The sequence below is a fragment of the Ranitomeya imitator genome, chromosome 3 (genome assembly GCF_032444005.1).
Source record: "Ranitomeya imitator isolate aRanImi1 chromosome 3, aRanImi1.pri, whole genome shotgun sequence".
Lineage (NCBI taxonomy): Eukaryota > Metazoa > Chordata > Amphibia > Anura > Dendrobatidae > Ranitomeya > Ranitomeya imitator.
In genome coordinates this window covers 26,577,269-26,601,598 of record NC_091284.1, presented here as the reverse complement: position 1 = coordinate 26,601,598, position 24,330 = coordinate 26,577,269, and the positions used below count along the sequence as shown (strand labels likewise).

At 43.8% G+C, this 24,330-nt stretch overlaps 1 protein-coding gene across 4 annotated transcripts in view; it reads right to left on the bottom strand.

Moving 5' to 3' along the window:
• Positions 1-1,725: 1,725 nt before the first annotated feature.
• The window catches only part of ILDR2 (immunoglobulin like domain containing receptor 2), a 274,974-nt gene continuing 252,369 nt past the window's right edge, over positions 1,726-24,330 (bottom strand). For 2 of the 4 annotated variants that reach the window (XM_069760600.1, XM_069760602.1), the window contains 5 exons: positions 19,224-19,370; positions 18,620-18,790; positions 18,359-18,472; positions 8,882-9,080; positions 5,523-6,617 (listed from right to left, as the gene is read on the bottom strand). In XM_069760600.1, the coding sequence (XP_069616701.1) occupies positions 5,915-6,617; positions 8,882-9,080; positions 18,359-18,472; positions 18,620-18,790; positions 19,224-19,370 (1,334 nt within the window). In that variant the 3' untranslated portion in view covers positions 5,523-5,914. Of the gene's footprint in view, positions 4,677-5,522; positions 6,618-8,881; positions 9,081-18,358; positions 18,473-18,619; positions 18,791-19,223; positions 19,371-24,330 lie in introns of those variants that run through there. The other 2 variants (XM_069760601.1, XM_069760603.1) reach the window with 2 other exon arrangements.

Below are 24,330 nucleotides of genomic sequence, written 5' to 3'. Positions count from 1 at the left end.
ATCGGGGTTAACAAAGATGGGAATTTTTTTTTAAAAAACTAAAACAAAATTCTATAATGCAGGAGTTGGTACGACTGAGATTCATTTTTATGTCTAAGTGAATCCGTCTCTTTTCTCTTCTAATAATTAAAACAAAAATAAAATTAAATAATAATTCAAGAAAAAAAAGTAAAAAAAAAAAAAAGGAATAATGACTATTTTAGCAAAGGGCAACGTAACCATGAATAGTTAGTACAAGAAGAAAAAAATAACCATAAACTGGATGATAGATCAGCTGATTTATCCCGAGATCCACTGTGGGACAAATTCTCATAAATGGACATTTTTAACCCCTCCCTGCCAATTTTTGTTTGTTTGTTTGTTTGTTTGGTTCTTTCTCCTTTTTTTTTTTCTTTTTAACTTAAGAGTCATTAATCATGCCGCATTTTTTTGGACCATAAGACGCCCCCCCCCCCCCCCAAATTTTCAGGAGGAAAATAGGTAAGAAAAATTAAATGTGTCAAATGTGGGTCCGAATTCATCTTACCGTAGGGGATGGGGGCTGCAGTGGTGGTAGACCAGAATCACAGATGTTCAGAGGTTGACGCTGAGGGGTGATGCTGCGAGTCCCATTCAAGGCTGGTAGAAGGGGGTGTTCAGCTCCGCCAACATATTGTGAAAGTCTGGAGCCTCCACACGTTCCTTCCATAGTTTTAATGTGGTAGTGGCCCGAGGTTGCGCATGCGCCGGTGATGCTGCGGGACCTGGGCTAGGAGGAAGGGGTGTCAGAAGGCTGCGCATGCGCAGATTTCGATCTCTCAGGAGACGGAGATCTCGATGCCGATATCTCAATCTGCGCATGCGCCGCCTTTGGACACCACTTCCTCCTAGCCCAGGGCCTGTAGCATCACTGCCGCATGCGCAGATTGAGATCTTGACATCGAGATCTCCGTCTCCCGAGAACTCACCTACTAAGGTCCAAATCTGCGCATGCGCACCTTCAGTAGCCATTTCCCCGTAGTCCAAAGCATTGAAACCATAGAAGTGCGGGGCCTTTGGGCTTTCACAAAATGTTGCCAGAGCACCTGCACATCCAAGCACCAACCTGGGACTCGGAGCATCGCCTCGCAAGATGATATTTTCATGGGTACAATTGTGGGTACTACATTATGTTTTGATCACTTTTTTATTGCATTTTGTGAAATAGGTGCATTGATGAAAAAAATGGAAATTTTAGGCCTTCAATTCTATTTTTATTTTACACTGTTTATTGTACTAGGATAGGACTTGTACAGATGTGGCGATACTGATGTTTATATATATATTTTTTAAAACTTTTTTTATGTTTTTATTTTTAATGACTGAAGATAACTAGTGATGAGCGAATATACTCGTTACTCGAGATTTCTCGAGCACGCTCGGGGGTCCTCCGAGTATTTTTTAGTGCTCTGAGTTTTAGTTTTTCTTGCCGCAGCTGAATGATGTACATCTGTTAGCCAGCATAAGTACATGTGGGGGATTCCCTAACAACCAGGCAACCCCCACATGTACTTATGCTGGCTATCAGATGTAAATCATTCAGCTGCGGCAAGAAAAACTAAATCTCCGAGCACTAAAAAATACTCAGAGGTCACCCGAGAAATCTCGAGTAACGAGTATATTCGCTCATCACTAAAGATATCAGTGATACTACTTTTTTTTTTTTTTTAAAAAAAACACTTTTAAAACTTTTTTTTCTTTAGTTTTGGTCCTATTAGGTGACTTGAACCTGTGATCACCTGATCGCTTGTTTTGTATAGCACAATACAGATGTCCTGCATTATTTAGGCCCCCGACTGCCATAGTAATGCACTGGTACTCTGTAAAGGTATTGGAGGGGCGATGGGAGACTGTACACTCGAAGAGTGTATGCTTCAAAAGGGACACTTTGTGAAAAACAAAAAATGAGCCTACGCACTTTAAATGTCTGTGAGAAATTGTGGCATTTAAAGGGCTCTCAGCAGCGTTCTTAACTTAGCTCTGGTCGCTGCTGCTACACGAAGATGAGAACTGTTTAATACAGCTGTTATCTTCCAGGAATGGTGCGGGCTCAGCTTCTGAGCCCGATACACAATCCTTTACACAACGTGTGGCGTACATGTACAGTACATCACATCTAGAAGTGTTTAATAGAATATATTTTTTTTATTGCTTTACTTTTATTTTCCCTCTTTTTTCATTCATTATTGCATGTTTTTTTATTTTTATTTTTTAAATGTGTCAATTTTTTTTTTTTAAAAAAAGCACAATTTATTTATTTATTTTTTACATTTTTTCCCCGCAATATACCAAAGTCTTAATACCATGAGCGTGATTCGGCACCACACAACTTTACAGATGTGAAACATCATCATAGGAGTCATAAACTCTGAAAGGGCCCAGGATTTATACGGAAAAATCATTGCAGAAAGTTCTATTCCGCCACAAAATCGCTGATCACAGAGGAGAATGTTTCCGTATATGAAGCACATGGAGCCCCCACATGATCAAATTGCAAAGAACATATAGGATAACAATATTTTAGAAATAATTTAAAACTTTTTTTGAAATTTTTTTTTTTAATCTGTCCTTATGGGAATTTGGCCCATAGTTAAAATCCTGGATCTTTTCAAGCTGTGTAATAATGTAAATTTAGGAATCGAAAATTTAAAATGTACGGGTTATGTTCGGATGAATCCATGTCCATGCAAGTTACATCTTATAAACAGAAATAGTAAAGGGTAAAAGAACATTTTTTTTTCTTCTTAAAAGTAACAAGATTAAAAAAAAATAATAATAATAAAAATAATCAACACTTTCAGCTTTTAAGCATCAAGATACTAATGCAGAGAACACCGTACTATAATATTAACTACTTTTATAATCTAAAATACTAAATCATAAAAACCTCAAAAATGCAACACAATACATTCACAGTACATTCACCCCTGGGGGGGCAGTTTTGTTTTCAGTTGGTAAAATGCAATAAATTTTTTACAAAAAAACTGAAAGAATATTGTTCTCAAAAATTGATACAAAAAGTCATATGTATTGTTTCTCCTTCTATAATAAAAGCGATTTCTTGCATTAATGGTACTTGTGACATGGTAAAAACGGGAGTAAGGGGGAGTGAGAACAGATATATGGCAGCAGTGAACAACAACAACAACAACAAAATACTAAAACTAAAAGAGATGAATGTAGGTAGCACCTATTCCATGTAAACAATGGGGAAATCTAGCTGAATTCACAGACAGCTTGGGCCACAAACATTTTTTTCAATTCTGTTTGAAACATATTTTTAATTGACACTCGCGAGATTTGAAAATCTAGGTCCTAACAATAAAAAAATATTATTATACAAGATTTCAAAATCTAATGTGAAAATAGTTTTTTTTTTTAATGCATTTTAATTCCTCATTGGGCAAATTACAACTATAAAAAAATATAAAATTGATCCTGAAATCTTTTTTTTTTTTTACTAAAAAAAACCTTTAGTTTCTTTAAAGTTTTTTTTTTAAAGAAAAGAAAAAAAAAATCAAGATTGAATTTGCTTCCTGTTCGTAACAATTGTTTTTGCTTTAACTATATAAAGAGGACTCGTCACTTGCTATAAAAAATGGAGATAAACACCTTGTAAAAATAGCTGAACTCTCCCTGATTCTGATGCTTTTTTTCGTTTTGCGCTGCGTCGCTGCATGGCAGAGATATTCTCATTTGTTTCTTTTGGAGAGCAGTATGTGAAATCTCTGTTAGCAACTTCTTCAGTCTTCTCTGGGGGAGTGTGCATTCACTCCTCTCTTCCAGAGGCCGCCTATCACAACTCAGCTGCTAATTTGTCAGTCTCGGATTCTGTAAAGCTGATTGGCACTGTCTTGGAGGGAGTGGTAAACGCGCACGCCTCCAAAGAAGACTCTGAAGAAACGCCCAGTTGCACCGCAAGCAGGATATTTCACATACTGTGCTGCAGAGGAAACAAATGTGAATATCTCTGCAATGGAACAACGCAGAGCGAAAAGGAAAAGTGCGTCAGAATCGGGGGAAGCTCAGGGATTTTTACATGATATTTAAGCTAAATTATTTGAGCAAATGACAGGTCCTCTTGGTTATATTAAAAACTCCTTTCATATAAAGAACGTTTTATTTTATTATTATTTATGTCTGTGAATTCGGCCCACTTTACACAAAGACATCACTCGTCCTTTCCTCGGACACTGTGCATGAGAGGCACAAAGAGGTTGGATGGTACAAAAATAACACTGTTAAAGAGTGTGAGACATAAGGAATGTTGGAGAATGGAGGCAATTTCTACCCCTGCTAAGTTTTGTTTAGGAACAGGAGCAAGATTATACTAAGGCTAGTCCTAACACAATCTAAAATTGTGGCAAGTTGTATTGCCCCGCTATACTCCACATTTTTGTTTTTTTTGAAAGGTCCATTTTTTGGGGGGTTGGGTTGTAAACCCAGCAGGAGACCATTGCTTCCAACTTAAGGCCCAATGCATATGGTCTACTAGCTATTTAAAGATCTTCCACGCCAAGAAGGGGTTCCTTGGAGCACAGTGGCTAATGGCTCTGCCTCTTGTAACCAGGACTGCCTCAGTACCTCCTCCAATGAGAATCTTCCTTAAGTCTTTCACGGAGTCAGACAACGAGGGACATCCTGTTTGGAAAATCACCCTGCGAAAAATAATAAACAGTAAGATATGAACATGACAAAATGGAGAACAAAATGATTAACCTGTCCCTGTCTTTGGGCCAAGAAAACTGTTATACCCCCACCGATTGCCCCAAATTTTGGGAGGGAATATACGAAATTTCTATTGAGGACATCCTATAGTACAATTTCTACACCTAGCCAAGTGGCACCAATGAGACGGTCACAAAAACAAAGAGGCAACACAGGGCACGTGATCCACGGCATGCAGACGGACGGACATGATGACACATGGGGTGGAGTTTCTTAAGTCGGAAGGATGGGAAAAAAATATGTAAAAAAAATGAAAACTTTCTATTCCTTATTGGATGTTTCTCTCAAACTTTACGTTAAACCTCCCCCCCCCCCCCACAAAAATTACAAAGGAAGAGAATGAGATTTATTAAAGAATAAAGGAAACCACCCGTCTGTGTTTTTGATTTTTATATTTTTTTTCGATTTAATACATTTAAAAAAAAATGTTGTACAATTAATAAAAAAAAAAAAGCTGCCACATTTACATGTTCATGTAAATTAATTTGGGAACAAAAATAATTAGTAGCAGCAGCTCAAACAGTTTCGTATCTGTACAAGTCTAGAATGTTTTTGCTTTTTTTTTATTGTTATCATTGCAAAAAAAAAATTGAATTTTACGTTCATCTGACCAGAAGTCTGAGTCTTTTTAGAACTGCACAGACAATGCGGTATTAACTTTTTGACTTTTTTTTGTTCCTTTTCTACAACATTTCATTCTTAGTTCCATCACATCAATAATAAAACCACAAAAAAAAAAAATCAACCTAAGAAGAGTGGAACCACCCCGAAACGCCCACATTTGTAGCTTTTATTAGTTGTTCACAAAGATTTTCAACTCAAACATGTATCCCGATTTCAACCATGCCTGCACAAGACAAGTTACATCTGGAGCCGAATACACAGAATAAATAGATATATATATATATATAAAAAAGACAGAATTAACCACTCATTGTCCACAGCATGGAGAATTGTCCAAACAGCCCAAGTTTTTCTTGTGTTATTTTCGAATTTTTTTTTTTAAATTATTTTTGACAAATCTGAAAAAGAGGCCAAAAAAAAAGTCCCGTTTTTCGAAATATGATCAAACAAGAGCTGCCTTTATACAGCATGCGTTTCCCGATCATGTTAATGGTTCCACCGACATTGTATAATCGTGTCCTCACACACACATCCTACCCACTTCTTAAATTTTGGACAAAGCCCGCCAACCCCATTTGGCCTGTGACCCATTCATGTAAAAAAAGAAGGCTTTTCTCACTGTTTTACTTGGTTGGTCCTTTTTCTTCCTCTTGTCGGAGGCGCTGAGATAGGAGTGTTCTCTTGAGCGAAACGGGAGAGCCCTGGCAAGCTCTCTCTCGCAGTAAGGAGGAAGCGAGTCATCTTCCTCGACTTTCTGATCTTTGCCGTCTCCGGTCTTGAACGTTGGAGACCGACCGTAGCCGCGACTTGAATTTTGCCGCAAGCTCAGTTTCGATGGGGTAATGCAGGTCTCCTCGATACCCCTTGATTTCCTTTCGAGAACACTGCTAAGATAAGCGTCGTCATAACTCTGTCCCATCCGGGATATCCTTTTGGGCAGATGTTTGTCCTCTGGGGCTCGTATCCTAGACGGGCTGAATGACCAGCCTCTTTCGTTGTCTGAAAACAGTTCCCTGCCGTGGTTTCTCTTGCCGTAGTAGTCATCGGTTGAGGTGTCCTGGTATAGGGATCTTCCTCTCAACTCGGACCTCTCAAACCTCGGTCCTGTCCCGGGACCTCGGCTGTCGGACCTCCGGGACCTTTGCTTGTATGAGTCTGTATATTGAGCTAGCTCGTCTGTAGAGATGGCTTGGACGGCCATTGGAAAGGCTTTTCTTTCCAACACCTCCGAGGTTGGTCTTTGTAGACTGCAAATCGAAACAAAAAATGAGGTTGGGGTCACAGGTATAAAATGATGGACAATTTGTTGCCACACATTAAATGGGAACTAAGAAATGACAAAGTATGACTGATCCTCCCCAAAATCTTATACATTGATAACATTTCATATTCAATATGTAGAGAATAGATATTAACATTTTGTGTAAAAAAAAAAAAAAAAAATGTCTGTACATACATTACATTACTGATCCTAAGTTACATCCTGTATTATACTCCAGAGCTGCACTCACTATTCTGCTGGTGCAGTCACTGTGTACATACATTACATTACTGATCCTGAGTTACATCCTGTATTATACTCCAGAGCTGCACTCACTATTCTGCTGGTGCAGTCACTGTGTACATACATTACATTACTGATCCTGAGTTACATCCTGTATTATACTCCAGAGCTGCACTCACTATTCTGCTGGTGCAGTCACTGTGTACATACATTACTGATCCTGAGTTACCTCCTGTATTATACCCCAGAGCTGCACTCACTATTCTGCTGGTGCAGTCACTGTGTACATACATTACTGATCCTGAGTTACCTCCTGTATTATACCCCAGAGCTGCACTCACTATTCTGCTGGTGTAGTCACTGTGTACATACATTACATATCTGATCCTGAGTTACATCCTGTATTATACTCCAGAGCTGCACTCACTATTCTGCTGGTGCAGTCACTGTGTACATACATTACATTACTGATCCTGAGTTACAGCCTGTATTATACTCCAGAGCTGCACTCACTATTCTGCTGGTGCAGTCACTGTGTACATACATTACATTACTGATCCTGAGTTACATCCTGTATTATACTCCAGAGCTGCACTCACTATTCTGCTGGTGCAGTCACTGTGTACATACATTACATTACTGATCCTGAGTTACATCCTGTATTATACTCCAGAGCTGCACTCACTATTCTGCTGGTGCAGTCACTGTGTACATACATTACTGATCCTGAGTTACCTCCTGTATTATACCCCAGAGCTGCACTCACTATTCTGCTGGTGCAGTCACTGTGTACATACATTACTGATCCTGAGTTACCTCCTGTATTATACCCCAGAGCTGCACTCACTATTCTGCTGGTGTAGTCACTGTGTACATACATTACATTACTGATCCTGAGTTACATCCTGTATTATACCCCAGAGCTGCACTCACTATTCTGCTGGTGCAGTCACTGTGTACATACATTACATTACTGATCCTGAGTTACAGCCTGTATTATACCCCAGAGCTGCACTCACTATTCTGCTGGTGCAGTCACTGTGTACATACATTACATTACTGATCCTGAGTTACAGCCTGTATTATACCCCAGAGCTGCACTCACTATTCTGCTGGTGCAGTCACTGTGTACATACATTACATTACTGATCCTGAGTTACAGCCTGTATTATACCCCAGAGATGCACTCACTATTCTGCTGGTGCAGTCACTGTGTACATACATTACATTACACTCACCTTTCTCCGCACCCTCGCAGTGACCTGCTCCGGTGCCAGCAGATGCCAGAATACTCACCGCAGATAGCGGTGAGTATCCATTCCACTTCAGTAGCGCGCAGCGTCAGCCGGAGCCATACTGCTGCTGCCGGCGATCACGTGTGCCGATACTTAAGAGACATGAATAGAAGAGGAATGGATATTCTCCGCTCTCTCCAATGAACAGTCCCGGTGAGTATTTTGGCAGCTGTTGGCACCGCAGCAGGACACTGCGAGGGAGCGGAGGAAGGTGAGTGTAATGTTTTTTTTTTAATCTTTCCTGGTGGGGCCATGGATACCAGAATAAGGATCGGACCAATCAAACGAGGACCGGGATGGGGCTATGCATACCAGGATAGGGATGAGGGGTCATATATACCAGGATAGGGATGAGGGGGCCATGTGTATCAGGATGGGGATGAGGGGGCCATGTGTATCAGGATGGGGATGAGGGGGCCATGTGTATCAGGATGGGGATGAGGGGGCCATGTGTATCAGGATGGGGATGAGGGGGCCATGTGTATCAGGATAGGGGATATTAAGTACAGAATTTACCTTTTTTTTTTGCTTCAATTTTTTTCCCCTAATTTCTTCCTCTAAAACCTAGGTGCATCTTATGATCCAGTGCGTCTTAAAAATCCGAAAAATATGGTATGTCTACACAGGGAATTTTTAGCTGTGGCAGTTCTTGAATTACACAACTCTTAGCTCAGAAGACTTTCAAGTGTTAAATGTTTCACTCATCACTCACCTGCTCCTGAAGTTTTCATCTCGGAATTTGGAACACGCTGAGGGTCTGGCCGTGGCTCCCACCACCCCTGACCAATATTCCTTATCTCCGTCAATGGTGCAGCTGGTAGGCAACGGCTTCCTGCGGACTTGCCGATAGGAATGGTTAAAGCTAGTGCTGTCCTCGTGCAGGGAACTCAGCTCTGAGATGGTGTGGCTGTCTGAAAAAAGAGGCAGAATCAATTAACAGAACGCCAGGGAGAAAACAAAACACACCCTTAATCAGAAGGATATCTAGTCCTAGAAAAGCTGGGTGACACTATAAATGTAGCTTTTCTTGCAGCCACCACTAGGCAGAGCCCGCTGCATTGTATACAGGGAGCTCCCCCTAGTGGAGGCTGCAGACAGGATCTTATCATGTATCTCTGTATACAGGGAGCTCCCCCTAGTGGTGACTGTAGACAGAATCTTATCATGTATCTCTCTATACAGGGAGCTCCCCCTAGTGGTGGCTGCAGACAGGATTTTATCATGTATCTCTGTATACAGGGAGCTCCACCTAGTGGTGACTGCAGACAGGATCTTATCATGTATCTCTGTATACAGGGAGCTCCCCCTAGTGGTGGCTGCAGACAGGATCTTATGTATCTCTGTATACAGGGAGCTCCCCCTAGTGGTGGCTGCAGACAGGATCTTATCATGTATCTCTGTATACAGGGAGCTCCCCCTAGTGGTGGCTGCAGACAGGATCTTATGTATCTCTGTATACAGGGAGCTCCCCCTAGTGGTGACTGCAGACAGGATCTCATCATGTATCTCTGTATACAGGGAGCTCCCCCTAGTGGTGGCTGCAGACAGAATCTTATCATGTATCTCTGTATACAGGGAGCTCCCCCTAGTGGTGTCTGCAGACAGAATCTTATCATGTATCTCTGTATACAGGGAGCTCCCCTAGTGGTGGCTGCAGACAGGATCTTATCATGTATCTCTGTATACAGGGAGCTCCCCCTAGTGGTGGCTGCAGACAGGATCTTATCATGTATCTCTGTATACAGGGAGCTCCCCCTAGTGGTGACTGCAGACAGGATCTTATCATGTATCTCTGTATACAGGGAGCTCCCCCTAGTGGTGGCTGCAGGCAGGATCTTATCATGTGTCTCTGTATACAAGGAGCTCCCCCTAGTGGTGGCTGCAGACAGGATCTAATCATGTATCTCTGTATACAGGGAGCTCCCTCTAGTGGTGGCTGCAGACAGAATCTTATCATGTATCTCTGTATACAGGGAGCTCCCCCTAGTGGTGGCTGCAGACAGGATCTAATCATGTATCTCTGTATACAGGGAGCTCCCTCTAGTGGTGACTGCAGACAGAACCTTATCATGTATCTCTGTATACAGGGAGCTCCCCCTAGTGGTGACTGCAGACAGAATCTTATCATGTATCTCTGTATACAGGGAGCTCCCACTAGTGGTGACTGCAGACAGAATCTTATCATGTATCTCTGTATACAGGGAGCTCCCCCTAGTGGTGACTGCAGACAGGATCTTATTATGTATCTCTGTATACAGGGAGCTCCCCCTAGTGGTGGCTGCAGACAGAATCTTATCATGTATCTGTATACAGGGAGCTCCCTCTAGTGGTGACTGCAGGCAGGATCTTATCATGTATCTCTGTATACAGGGAGCTCCACCTAGTGGTGGCTGCAGACAGGATCTTATCATGTATCTCTGTATACAGGAAGCTCCCACTAGTGGTGGCTGCAGACAGGATCTTATCATGTATCTCTGTATACAGGCAGCTCCCCCTAGTGGTGTCTGCAGACAGAATCTTATCATGTATCTCTGTATACAGGGAGCTCCCCCTAGTGGTGGCTGCAGACAGGATCTTATCATGTATCTCTGTATACAGGGAGCTCCCCCTAGTGGTGACTGCAGACAGGATCTTATCATGTATCTCTGTATACAGGGAGCTCCCTCTAGTGGTGGCTGCAGAGAGGATCTTATCATGTATCTATGTATACAGGGAGCTCCCCCTAGTGGTGGCTGCAGGCAGGATCTTATCATGTGTCTCTGTATACAAGGAGCTCCCCCTAGTGGTGGCTGCAGACAGGATCTAATCATGTATCTCTGTATACAGGGAGCTCCCCCTAGTGGTGGCTGCAGACAGAATCTTATCATGTATCTCTGTATACAGGGAGCTCCCCCTAGTGGGGACTGCAGACAGAACCTTATCATGTATCTCTGTATACAGGGAGCTCCCCCTAGTGGTGACTGCAGACAGTATCTTATCATGTATCTCTGTATACAGGGAGCTCCCCCTAGTGGTGACTGCAGACAGAATCTTATCATGTATCTCTGTATACAGGGAGCTCCCCCTAGTGGTGACTGCAGACAGGATCTTATCCTGTATCTCTGTATACATGGAGCTCCCCCTAGTGGTGACTGCAGACATGATCTTATCATGTATCTCTGTGTACAGGGAGCTCCCCCTAGTGGTGTCTGCAGACAGAATCTTATCATGTATCTGTATACAGGGAGCTCCCCCTAGTGGTGACTGCAGACAGAATCTTATCATGTATCTCTGTATATAGGGAGCTCCCCCTAGTGGTGACTGCAGACAGGATCTTATCATGTATCTCTGTATACAGGGAGCTCCCCCTAGTGGTGGCTGCAGAGAGGATCTTATCATGTATCTATGTATACAGGGAGCTCCCCCTAGTGGTGGCTGCAGACAGGATCTAATCATGTATCTCTGTATACAGGGAGCTCCCTCTAGTGGTGGCTGCAGAGAGGATCTTATCATGTATCTATGTATACAGGGAGCTCCCCCTAGTGGTGGCTGCAGACAGAATCTTATCATGTATCTCTGTATACAGGGAGCTCCCCCTAGTGGTGACTGCAGACAGGATCTTATCATGTATCTCTGTATACAGGGAGCTCCCCCTAGTGGTGACTGCAGACAGGATCTTATCATGTATCTCTGTATACAGGGAGCTCCCCCTAGTGGTGTCTGCAGACAGAATCTTATCATGTATCTGTATACAGGGAGCTCCCCCTAGTGGTGACTGCAGACAGAATATTATCATGTATCTCTGTATACAGGGAGCTCCCCCTAGTGGTGGCTGCAGAGAGAATCTTATCATGTATCTCTGTATACAGGGAGCTCCCCCTAGTGGTTACTACAGACAGAATCTTATCATGTATCTGTATACAGGGAGCTCCCCCTAGTGGTGACTGCAGACAGGATCTTATCATTTATCTGTATACAGGGAGCTCCCCCTAGTGGTGGCTGCAGACAGGATCTTATCATGTATCTGTATACAGGGAGCTCCCCCTAGTGGTGGCTGCAGACAGGATCTTATCATGTATCTGTATACAGGGAGCTCCCCCTAGTGGTGGCTGCAGACAGGATCTTATCATGTATCTCTGTATACAGGGAGCTCCCCCTAGTGGTGGCTGCAGACAGGATCTCATCATGTATCTCTGTATACAGGGAGCTCCCCCTAGTGGTTACTACAGACAGAATCTTATCATGTATCTGTATACAGGGAGCTCCCCCTAGTGGTGACTGCAGACAGGATCTTATCAGGTATCTCTGTATACAGGGAGCTCCCCCTAGTGGTGGCTGCAGACAGGATCTTAACATGTATCTCTGTATACAGGGAGCTCCCCCTAGTGGTGACTGCAGACAGGATCTTATCATGTATCTCTGCATACAGGGAGCTCCCCCTAGTGGTGACTGCAGACAGGATCTTATCATGTATCTCTGTATACAGGGAGCTCCCCCTAGTGGTGACTGCAGACAGGATCTTATCATGTATCTCTGTATACAGGGAGCTCCCCCTAGTGGTGACTGCAGACAGGATCTTATCATGTATCTCTGTATACAGGGAGCTCCCCCTAGTGGTGGCTGCAGACAGGATCTTATCATGTATCTCTGTATACAGGGAGCTTCCCCTAGTGGTGGCTGCAGACAGGATCTTATCATGTATCTCTGTATACAGGGAGCTCCCCCTAGTGGTGACTGCAGACAGGATCTTATCATGTATCTCTGCATACAGGGAGCTCCCCCTAGTGGTGGCTGCAGACAGGATCTTATCATGTATCTCTGTATACAGGGAGCTCCCCCTAGTAGTGACTGCAGACAGGATCTTATCATGTATCTCTGTATACAGGGAGCTCCCCCTAGTGGTGACTGCAGACAGGATCTTATCATGTATCTCTGTATACAGGGAGCTCCCCCTAGTGGTGGCTGCAGACAGGATCTTATCATGTATCTCTGTATACAGGGAGCTCCCCCTAGTGGTGGCTGCAGACAGGATCTTATCATGTATCTCTGTATACAGGGAGCTCCCCCTAGTGGTGGCTGCAGACAGGATCTTATCATGTATCTCTGTATACAGGGAGCTCCCTCTAGTGGTGACTGCAGACAGGCTCTTATCATGTATCTCTGTATACAGGGAGCTTCCCCTAGTGGTGGCTGCAGACAGGATCTTATCATGTATCTCTGTATACAGGGAGCTCCTCCTAGTGGTGACTGCAGACAGGATCTTATCATGTATCTCTGTATACAGGGAGCTCCCCCTAGTGGTGGCTACAGACAGGATCTTATCATGTATCTCTGTATACAGGGAGCTCCCCCTAGTGGTGGCTGCAGACAGGATCTGATCATGTATCTCTGTATACAGGGAGATCTCCCTAGTGGTGACTGCAGAGAGGATCTTATCATGTATCTCTGTATACAGGGAGCTCCCCCTAGTGGTGGCTGCAGACAGGATCTTATCATGTATCTCTGTATACAGGGAGCTCCCCCTAGTGGTGGCTGCAGACAGGATCTTATCATGTATCTCTGTATACAGGGAGCTCCCCCTAGTGGTGGCTGCAGACAGAATCTTATCATGTATCTCTGCATACAGGGAGCTCCCCCTAGTGGAGGCTGCAGACAGGATCTGATCATGTATCTCTGCATACAGGGAGCTCCCCCTAGTGGAGGCTGCAGACAGGATCTGATCATGTATCTCTGTATACAGGGAGCTCCCCCTAGTGGTGACTGCACACAGGATCTGATCATGTATCTCTGTATACAGGGAGATCTCCCTAGTGGTGGCTGCAGACAGGATCTTATCATGTATCTCTGTATACAGGGAGCTCCCCCTAGTGGTGGATGCAGACAGGATCTGATCATGTATCTCTGTATACAGGGAGATCTCCCTAGTGGTGACTGCAGAGAGGATCTTATCATGTATCTCTGTGTACAGGGAGCTCCCCCTAGAGGTGGCTGCAGACAGGATCTTATCATGTATCTCTGTATACAGGGAGCGCCCCCTAGTGGTGGCTGCAGACAGGATCTGATCATGTATCTCTGTATACAGGGAGATCTCCCTAGAGGTGGCTGCAGACAGGATCTTATCATGTATCTCTGCATACAGGGAGCTCCCCCTAGTGGTGGCTGCAGACAGGATCTTATCATGTATCTCTGTATACAGGGAGCTCCCCCTAGTGGTGGCTGCAGACAGGATCTTATCATGTATATCTGTATACAGGGAGCTCCCCCTAGTGGTGACTGCACACAGGATCTGATCATGTATCTCTGTATACAGGGAACTCCCCCTAGTGGTGGCTACAGACTGGATCTTATCATGTATCTCTGTATACAGGGAGCTCCCCCTAGTGGTGGCTGCAGACAGGATCTGATCATGTATCTCTGTATACAAGGAGATCCCCCTAGTGGTGACTGCAGACAGGATCTTATCATGTATCTCTGTATACAGGGAGCTCCCCCTAGTGGTGTCTGCAGACAGGTTCTTATCATGTATCTCTGTATACAGGGAGCTCCCCCTAGTGGTGACTGCAGACAGGATCTTATCATGTATCTCTGTATACAGGGAGCTCCCCCAAGGGGTGGCTGCAGACAGAATCTTATCATGTATCTCTGTATACAGGGACCCCCCCCTAGTGGTGGCTGCAGACAGGATCTTATCATGTATCTCTGTAAACAGGTAGCTCCCCCTAGTGGTGGCTACAGTCAGGATCTTATCATGTATCTCTGTAAACAGGTAGCTCCCCCTAGTGGTGGCTGCAGACAGGATCTTATCATGTATCTCTGTATACAGGGAGCTCCCCCTAGTGGTGACTGCAGACAGGATCTTATCATGTATCTCTGTATACAGGGAGCTCCCCCTAGTGGTGGCTGCAGACAGGATCTTATCATGTATCTCTGTATACAGGGAGCTCCCCCTAGTGGTGACTGCAGACAGAATCTTATCATGTATCTCTGTATACATGGAGCTCCCCCTAGTGGTGACTGCAGACAGGATCTTATCATGTATCTCTGTATACAGGGAGCTCCCCCTAGTGGTGGCTGCAGACAGAATCTTATCATGTATCTCTGTATACAGGGAGCTCCCCCTAGTGGTGACTGCAGACAGGATCTTATCATGTATCTCTGTATACAGGGAGCTCCCCCAAGGGGTGGCTGCAGACAGAATCTTATCATGTATCTGTATACAGGGAGCTCCCCCTAGTGGTGGCTGCAGACAGGATCTGATCATGTATCTCTGTATACAGGGAGCTCCCCCTAGTGGTGACTGCAGACAGGATCTTATCATGTATCTCTGTATACAGGGAGCTCCCCCTAGTGGTGGCTTTAGACAGGATCTTATCATGTATCTCTGTATACAGGGAGCTCCCCCTAGTGGTGGCTGCAGACAGAATTTTATGTGTCTTTATTCTTTAGGAATCTGGTGTTTTTGCATGTATTCATGGGCTCTGCATCATTTAGGGGTCTTGAGTCTGTATTAATTAAGGATCTGTTGTCTGTATTATTTAGGTGGTATGGTTGGATGTTCTGATTATTTAGATATCTTGCCTGGGTTCTTTTTTTTTTAGGGTTCTGCTCTGGGATCTGTACCTACGGGTCAAGTAAAGGATCTGTATTATTTGGGTATCTGGTCTGCATTCTGATTTTAGAGGTCCAGTCTTGGGTCTGTATTTTTCAGGAGTCAAGTCTGGGGTCTAATTTTTAGTTGTCCAGTTTAGGGTCTGTTTCATTTGGGGTTCTGGGGTCTGTATTATTTAGGGGTCTGGTCTGGGGTCTGTATTATTTAGAGGTCCGAGGTCTGTATCTAGGGGTCCAGTCTGGGGTCTGTATTATTTAGAGGTCTGGTCTGGGGTCTCTATTATTTAGGGGTCCGGTCTGGGGTCTGTATTAGTTAGGGTCCGAAGTCTGTATGTAGGGGTCCAGTCTGGGGTCTGTATTATTTAAGGGTCTGGTCTGGGGTCTGTATTATTTAGGGGTCTGTATTATTTAGGGGTCTATTCTGGGGTCTGTATTATTTAGAGGTCTCGTTTGGAGTCTGTATTATTTAGAGGTCTGGTCTGACATCTGTATTTTTTAGGGGTCGGGCGTCTGTATTATGTAGGGTTCTGGTCTGGGGTCTGTATTATTTAGGAGTCTGGTTTGGGGTCTGTATTATTTAGAGGTCTCGTTTGGAGTCTGTATTATTTAGAGGTCTGATCTGGGGTCTGTATTTAGGCATTTGGGGGTCTGTATTTAGGCATTTGGGGGTCTGGATTATTTAGGAGTCTGGTCTGGCGTCTGTATTATTTAGGGTTCTAGTCTGGGGTCTGTATTATTTAGGGGTCTGGTCTGGGGTCTGCATTATTTAAGGTACCGTCACATTTAGCGACGCTGCAGCGATTTAGACAACGATCTCGATCGCTGCAGCGTCGCTGTGTGGTCGCTGGAGAGCTGTCACACAGACAGCTCTCCAGCGACCAACGATGCTGAAGTCCCCTGGTAACCAGGGTAAACATCGGGTTACTAAGCGCAGGGCTGCGCTTAGTAACCCGATGTTTACCCTGGTTACCAGTGCTAATGTAAAAAAAAAACAAACAGTACATACTTACATTCCGGTGTCTGTCCCCCGGTGCTCTGCTTCCTGCACTGACTGTGAGCGCCAGCCGGCCGTAAAGCAGATCAGTGACGTCACCGCTGTAATCTGCTTTACGGCTGGCCGGCGCTGACAGGGTTACTAAGCGCGGCCCTGCGCTTAGTAACCCGATGTTTACCCTGGTTACCAGTGAAGACATCGCTGAATCGGTGTCACACACGCCGATTCAGCTATGTTTGCGGGAGATCCAGCGACCAAATAAAGTTCTGGACTTTCTGCTCCGACCAACGATGTCACAGCAGGATCCAGATCGCTGCTGCGTGTCAAACACAACGATATCGCTAGCCAGGACGCTGCAACGTCACGGATCGCTAGCGATATCGTTGTGAAGTTGGTCAGTGTGAAGGTACCTTTGGGAGTCTGGTTTGAGGCCTGTATTATTTAGAGGTCTGGTTTGGGGTCTGTATTACTTAGGAGTCTGATCTGGGGTATATATTATTTAGGCATTTGGGGTCTGTATTATTTAGGGGTCTGTATTATTTAGGGGTCTGTATTATTCAGGGTCTGGTCAGGAGTTTGTATTATTTAGGGGTCTGATCTGGGGTCTGTTTTTTTTAGGCATTTGGGGTCTGTATTATTTAGGGGTCTGGGGTCTGTATTATTTAGGGGGCTGGTCAGAAGTGTGTATTATTCAGAGGTCTGGTCTGGGGTCTGTATTATTTAGGGGTCTGGGGTGTGTATTATTCAGGGGGCTGGTCAGAAGTGTGTATTATTCAGAGGTCTGGTGTCTGTATTATTTAGGGGTCTGGGGTCTGTATTATTCAGGGGGCTGGTCAGAAGTGTGTATTATTCAGAGGTCTGGTCTGGGGTCTGTATTATTTAGGGGTCTGCATTATCCAGGGGTCTGGTCAGGAGTTTGTATTATTCAGAGGTCTGGTCTGGGGTCTGTATTATTTAGGGGTCTGTATTATCCAGGGGTCTGGTCAGGAGTTTGTATTATTCAGAGATCTGGTCTGGGGTCTGTATTATTTAGGGGTCTGGGGTCTGTATTATTCAGGGGGCTGGTCAGAAGTGTGTATTATTTAGGAGTCTGGTTTGGGGCCTCTATTATTTAGGGGTCTGTATTATTCAGGCGACTGGTCAGGAGTTTGTATTTTCAGAGGTCTGGTCTGGGGTCTGTATTATTTAGGGGTCTGTATTATCCAGGGGTCTGGTCAGGAGTTTGTATTATTCAGAGATCTGGTCTGGGGTCTGTATTATTTAGGGGTCTGTATAAGTTTAGGAATAATCCCATTAGCCTCCCGTCATGGGTCGGCTTTTCTTGCGGTCACACATACGAGAAGTTCTGGAGGAGCAGGACCCAGCAGCGCCGCGCACGGAGCCTCATCCTCTGACCAGCCGTACTTCAGTCTGTGTTTATGACCAGAATATAATATATTTCTGCGCTGGGAACAATGCGAGGCTGGAAGTGGCGGCTCGTAGCCGGTGACTCATTGTGTAGGTGGCCGCCAAGTTCACAGAAAAATGACTCAACTGAACAGATTCTGGAGTCTTGGATTAAACCCCCGGCTCTGCTCCGAGAGGAGACGTTCTGTACGGAGCACTTACATCGTTCGCGCATCCTGTGCGCCGGGTCAAACTGCGCCAGCTCCTTCTCCACGTAGTACAGAACCTTCATGGAGTCCCGCTCCTTGTCCGCCTGGATGCGGTAACCTTTACGCACTGGTGGAAACACAGATGTTACATCACCGACCAGCGAGTCTATGCGGTTAGCTAAGCTCTATGTACATTGGACGGGTCCCTCCTCTCCTGAAATACTCTGTGCTGCACAATTCTTGGCCCCATTCCCCATCACAAGCTGTAATTTACCATTTTGACCTCCTAACGAGTCGCTCTGCACCAGCGGTGGAACGTGCTGCTTCTCCATCAGCATTGGGGCTGGGACTGGAGCGACAGGGACTGTGGAGATGTAATACGGAGGGCAGGCAGTGGGAACGGTGGAGGGATAGCCAATCTTTGCTGCCTTGCCTGCTTCATACACTGCGGAAAGGAAAGAAAAAAAAAAAACTAAAAATCTGGACTTTAAGTAAAAAGTTTCAGAAAGTCGCCACATTCATCATGAGTCTGATGTCTCCGCAGTGTGGACAGAGCTCCCCCTAGTGGTGGCTGCAGGCAGCAGGAATGTTGGGGATTTGGGGTTCCGTTTCAGAATATACACGAGAACATGAGAGAAACAAGAAAAATAATACAAAATACATCTAAAAACAAATGTGCCGCGATGTCTCCAGACTTGTCGCCCATCGAGCGCATCCGGGGCATCACTGAATGCGAGTCATGATATCCTGCCGCACTTTGCTTGGTAAATATGCCCCATTTTTTAAGTCACATACAGCATAAATAACACCCGACGGGTAACACAATTTTTCTTTTTAAGCTGTTCATCTCAGGATACAGGAACACACGTGATACTCACAGGCTCGGGGGCAGCAGCAGGATTCTGGGCAGCAGGGGCAGCGCACGTAACAGCAACAGCTATGGGGGCAGCACTGGCACCAACAAAGGCCCACCATGGCGAAGAAGAGGAATGTGCCGATTATCACCAGGCAGACAAACACCCATTCTGCAAAGGACAAAAGAAGACTTGCTGATCAGTGTACAATAAAGATGTCCTTCCACCAAAATCCTAAATGCCGCCATTGTTAGCTTATCCTCCGTCTAACTGTGCCGCCGTTCTGATCGTGAACGTTGCCGCCTTATGCAAGCATGACTTAAAAAGGGGCACGGGTGGATCCTTTGTGCCTGAATTAGCCTAAATGCATTGGTTAAAGGGTTTTTGTAATTCTGGCAATCCCATTTAATATGCCCTTTAAGAGCATATGGTGCTCCGACGCATGTTCGTTCTCTCTGTGCCAGAACGGTAACTGGCATTGCAATGAAGAAGATAACAGTGGATTATTATCACTCTGGCTTCTTTTCTTAAATGTCATTTTGGTAGTAAGAAAGTCCCTTTAAGGCAAAGATGGCTGCTTCTTAACCCTAAGGCAAAGATGGCTGCTTCTTAACCCTAAGGCAAAGATGGCTGCTATTTAAACCCTAAGGCAAAGATGGCTGCTTCTTAACCCTAAGGCAAAGAGGGCTGCTTATTACCCCTAAGGCAAAGATGGCTAATTCTTAACCCTAAGGCAAAGATGGCTGCTTATTACCCCTAAGGCAAAGATGGGTGATTCTTAACTTTAAGGCAAAGATGGCTGCTTCTTAACCCTAAGGGAAAGATGGCTGCTTCTTAACCCTAAGGCAAAGATGGCTGCTTAACTCTATGGCAAAGATGGCTGCTTCTTAACTCTAAGGCAAAGATGGCTGCTTCTTAACTCTAAGGCAAAGATGGCTGATTCTTAACCCTGAGGCAAAGATGGCTGATTCTTAACCCTGAGGCAAAGATGGCTGCTTCTTAACCCTAAGGCAAAGATGGCTGATTCTTAACCCTAAGGCAAAGATGGCTGATTCTTAACCCTAAGGCAAAGATAGCTGCTTCTTAACCCTAAGGCAAAGATGGCTGCTTCTTAACTTTAAGGCAAAGATGGCTCCTTCTTAACCCTAAGGCAAAGATGGCTGCTTCTTAACCCTAAGTCAAGATGGCTGCTTCTTAACCCTAAGGCAAAGATGGCTGCTTCTTAACCCTAAGGCAAGATGGCTGCTTCTTAACCCTAAGGCAAAGATGGCTGCTTCTTAACCCTAAGGCAAGGTGGGTGCTTCTTAACTCTAAGGCAAAGATGGCTGATTCTTAACTTTAAGGCAAAGATGGCTCCTTCTTAACCCCAAGGCAAAGATGGCTGCTTCTTAACCCTAAGGCAAGATGGCTGCTTCTTAACTCTAAGGCAAAGATGGCTCATTCTTAACTCTAAGGCAAAGATGGCTGAATCTTAACTTTAAGGCAAAGATGGCTGATTCTTAAGCCAAAGCTTTGGCCTACCAGTTTGGACACCTATAAAGCAAAGAGGATTGTTGTCATAGACCCCCTTTAAGGAAGGGATGACCGCCTCTTAGAGGAAATTTACAACCAAAGAATAATCTTCTGACTAGTTCTTGATACATGGACGTTGGACTCTGAACTCGGACATAGAAAAAAGTAAAACTACAAGGGGCTGCAGCACCCTACAGAGACCCTAAGAGGCTTGGCACTTTGGCACTGCCCAGAGACTTCAGTTCTTGGACATTTCTCAGCAGTGTTAAAGGCGCATCAGCGAGACCTTAAGGTAATGATAACGGCGACTTTGGAAGAGCATAAAACGGAGATCTAGACTGGCAAGAAGGATATGGGCGCAAGTATTAGAATTTCAAAATAACATTTTACATTTTCAAAAAATCCAACAATCAAATGCACGATGAACAATGGACACTAAATGGGGGTGACTGATGGGAGTCAATGTGAATGGAGAACCCTAAAGGGGGACATTCTAATAGAATATCTTTGGTGTGCTCGAATACTATGTTTGAGTTGCTGTGGCTGCAAAAGACAAAGAAATACATAGACAGTTCCTGATGCTGCTTTCTAGTAAGTGTTTTATCTCACCTCAGAGCAGGATTCACAGCTACACTGCTCTCAGCTGTATAATGCCCTCCAAGCTGTTGATACTGTTTTTAAACATTTCCTACAAAAAGATAGGAGAGCAGGAATCCCTCATGTCTGTGTCTACTGTGTATGGGAAACATCTCCACCCTCTAGCTCAGGAACAACTGAAAATTAGAGCAAGTGCTCGAAACCGTGAAAACTGATGAAAAATGTAGGGTACAAGTCATATAATAGCCAAAAATAGTGTTGTTCCTCATGTACACACATTACATTCCATTCTGAAACAACAGGTACTTTCTGTATATGGGCATGTAAAATCCCGCTGTCACTGCACTTTCTGGCCATGTGATGGCAGTATTGAGACAATGTTAATGTGGACTAGTGGTGAACGACCAGACAGAATTTTGCTGGTAGGTAACCGGTGGGTAAGATCCGTAGGAAAATAAAAGTGTCAAAAGTGACAAAAAGTTTGAGGCTGGGAAAAGATGAAAAAAAAAAAGAAGAAAACTCCTCTAATATGGTTAAAAAGCATTAAATTCACTTTTCCTGTCTTTTTAATGATGTTGAGATGTCTCTGTTCATTCTGTCTCAGCCTATACAGCAAAGCTGAGAAATGAGCTGTAGAAAACAGGAAGTGTCAGTCTATTGTCTTTTCTATTGGCCACGGAAAAGATATTTAAAGATTTTTTTTTTTTAGCAATTAAAAATAAAAAAACAACAACTTTTAAAATCAATTCTTATTTTGTCATTTTTGTGATCTGTTTACTTTAAACAAAGCTTACACAAACAGACCCCAAGCGTGACACTAAACCCCATCCCCACTAGTGAGCCGTGAATTCGGGGGGGGGGCGTGGGTACCTGTATACGCCGCTGACAACATGCTATTACGGACGGCTTCAGGTAGCTTTATAAAGGCGCCTGCGATACATTAGCGCATCATTATTACACAGCAGTCCGTGAGTGCTGTTAATTTCACTATGGTAACACTACCGGAATAACCGCGCTGTTTATGGAGGAGCCTTTATAGAGAACGTCTAACATCCAGGACTCGGTGTCTCAGCACCGCCGCCCTAGTGTGAATCAGTCAGCAAAAAGCATCAAAGACCCTGAGAACGGCAGCCACAGAGGCTCTGCGGGACATACAGGGGCTTCTCACAAAATAAGAATACCATCAAAAAGTGAATTTATTCCAGTTCTTCAATACAAAAACATGAAACTCATATATTATATAGAGTCATTACACACAGAGTGATCTATTTCACCTGTTTATTTCTGTTAATGTTGATGATTATGGCTTACAGCCAATGAAAACCCAAAAGTCATTATCTCAGTAAATTAGAATACTTTATAACATGAAGCTTGAAAAATGATTTTAAAATCCGAGATGTTGTCCTACTGAAATGTATGTACAGTAAATGCACTTAATACTTGGTCGCGGCTCCTTTTGCATCAATTACTGCATCAATGCGGCGTGGCATGGAGGCGATCAGCCTGTGGCGCTGCTGAGAGGTTATGGAAGCCCAGGTTGCTTTGATAGCAGCCTTTTATTGCAGAATAATAAAACTTTTAGTAAGTTAACCTGTGATCCTACACGCCAGTTTCAAACAGAAACCTTTAGCTTGATTGATGAAGGTTTTGCATTGGGGGATTTTACCAAAATCACAATCTGACTATCTTAAAGTTGATCATCCTATATTTATATCCGGTATTGGTTCGGTCACTGAACATCTTAGCCAGTGGTTGGATTTTTTATTTCAGCCGCTGGTTGTCCCTGTACCGGTATTTTTAAGGGACACAAAAGATGTCCTAGAACAGGTTTCTAATATTGAATGGCGAGATGATTTTTGTTGGGTCAGTTGTGATGCAAATGCATTGTACACCTCGATACCTCACGATTTATCGATCATAGCTGTTGAATTACACCTCAAAAAGTCCAGTAACTATACTCTCAATTTATGTCAAGGATTGCATTTCTTAATGAATCATAACTATTTTTATTTTGATCAGGACTATTATCTTCGATGCAGGGGAGTATCAATAGGTGTTAACCTTCTGCTGCTAATCTAGTTATGTCCTACTGAGATGAAATGTTTTTTTTTATTCTGTTGACAACCCATTTCTGTCTTACATTTTTTGGTATGGCAGATACATCGATGATACCCTCCTGATTTGGATAGTCGATGTATCTGTCATACCTGTCTTTGTTGCTTATTTGAATTCTAATCAATTTAAATTTATGGTTCACTTATAATTTTGATATTTTTTATGTATAATTTTTGGATTTATCATTAAAGGGCATTGTGGGGTCATCTATTATTACCTCCACCTAGTCAAAACCCTTGTCAGGCAATAGCATATTGCATGCGACTAGCAGCCATCCTCACCATACCATTGATCGATTCCGGTTGGTGAATTGACAAGGACTAAGAGAAATTGTAACGATCCTGCTGTTCTTGATGGTGACAAATTACGAATGCGGGGCTATCCAAAATGGACCCTAGATAGGGCCACTAAAATTGTACAGAAGAAAAAACGGTGTGAATTGGTCACATCTAAAACATCCACTAAAAAGGTGTCTATTGGGAAACGGATTCTGTCGATAAAGCATAGCCCCCAATTTGATGCAATAAAATCAATTATTCAGAAGTATATTCCCATTTTACATGAGGATATTTTGTCCTCTATATTATCTTCTGGCTGCCAAATAGTTGCTAAAAGAGCCCTTACTATGGACAAGATAATTTCTCCTAGTTTTTTAAAATTCTACAAATAAACACCCTCCCCCCTGACGAAGGCAGATGCCGAAACGCGCGTCGGTGCAGGGAGCATCCAGGGGACGTCTCCTACATTCGCAAACAGGTAAATACCAGTTGGCTAGATCAGGGACTTATTTAAGTCAGCAGCACATGCTGTGCACACTTTACTAAAACACATATGTTTTTTGATAGTTTTTTATTCTAAAGAATATAAAATACGTCAATACATTAATTGTAACTCAAAAAAATGTTGT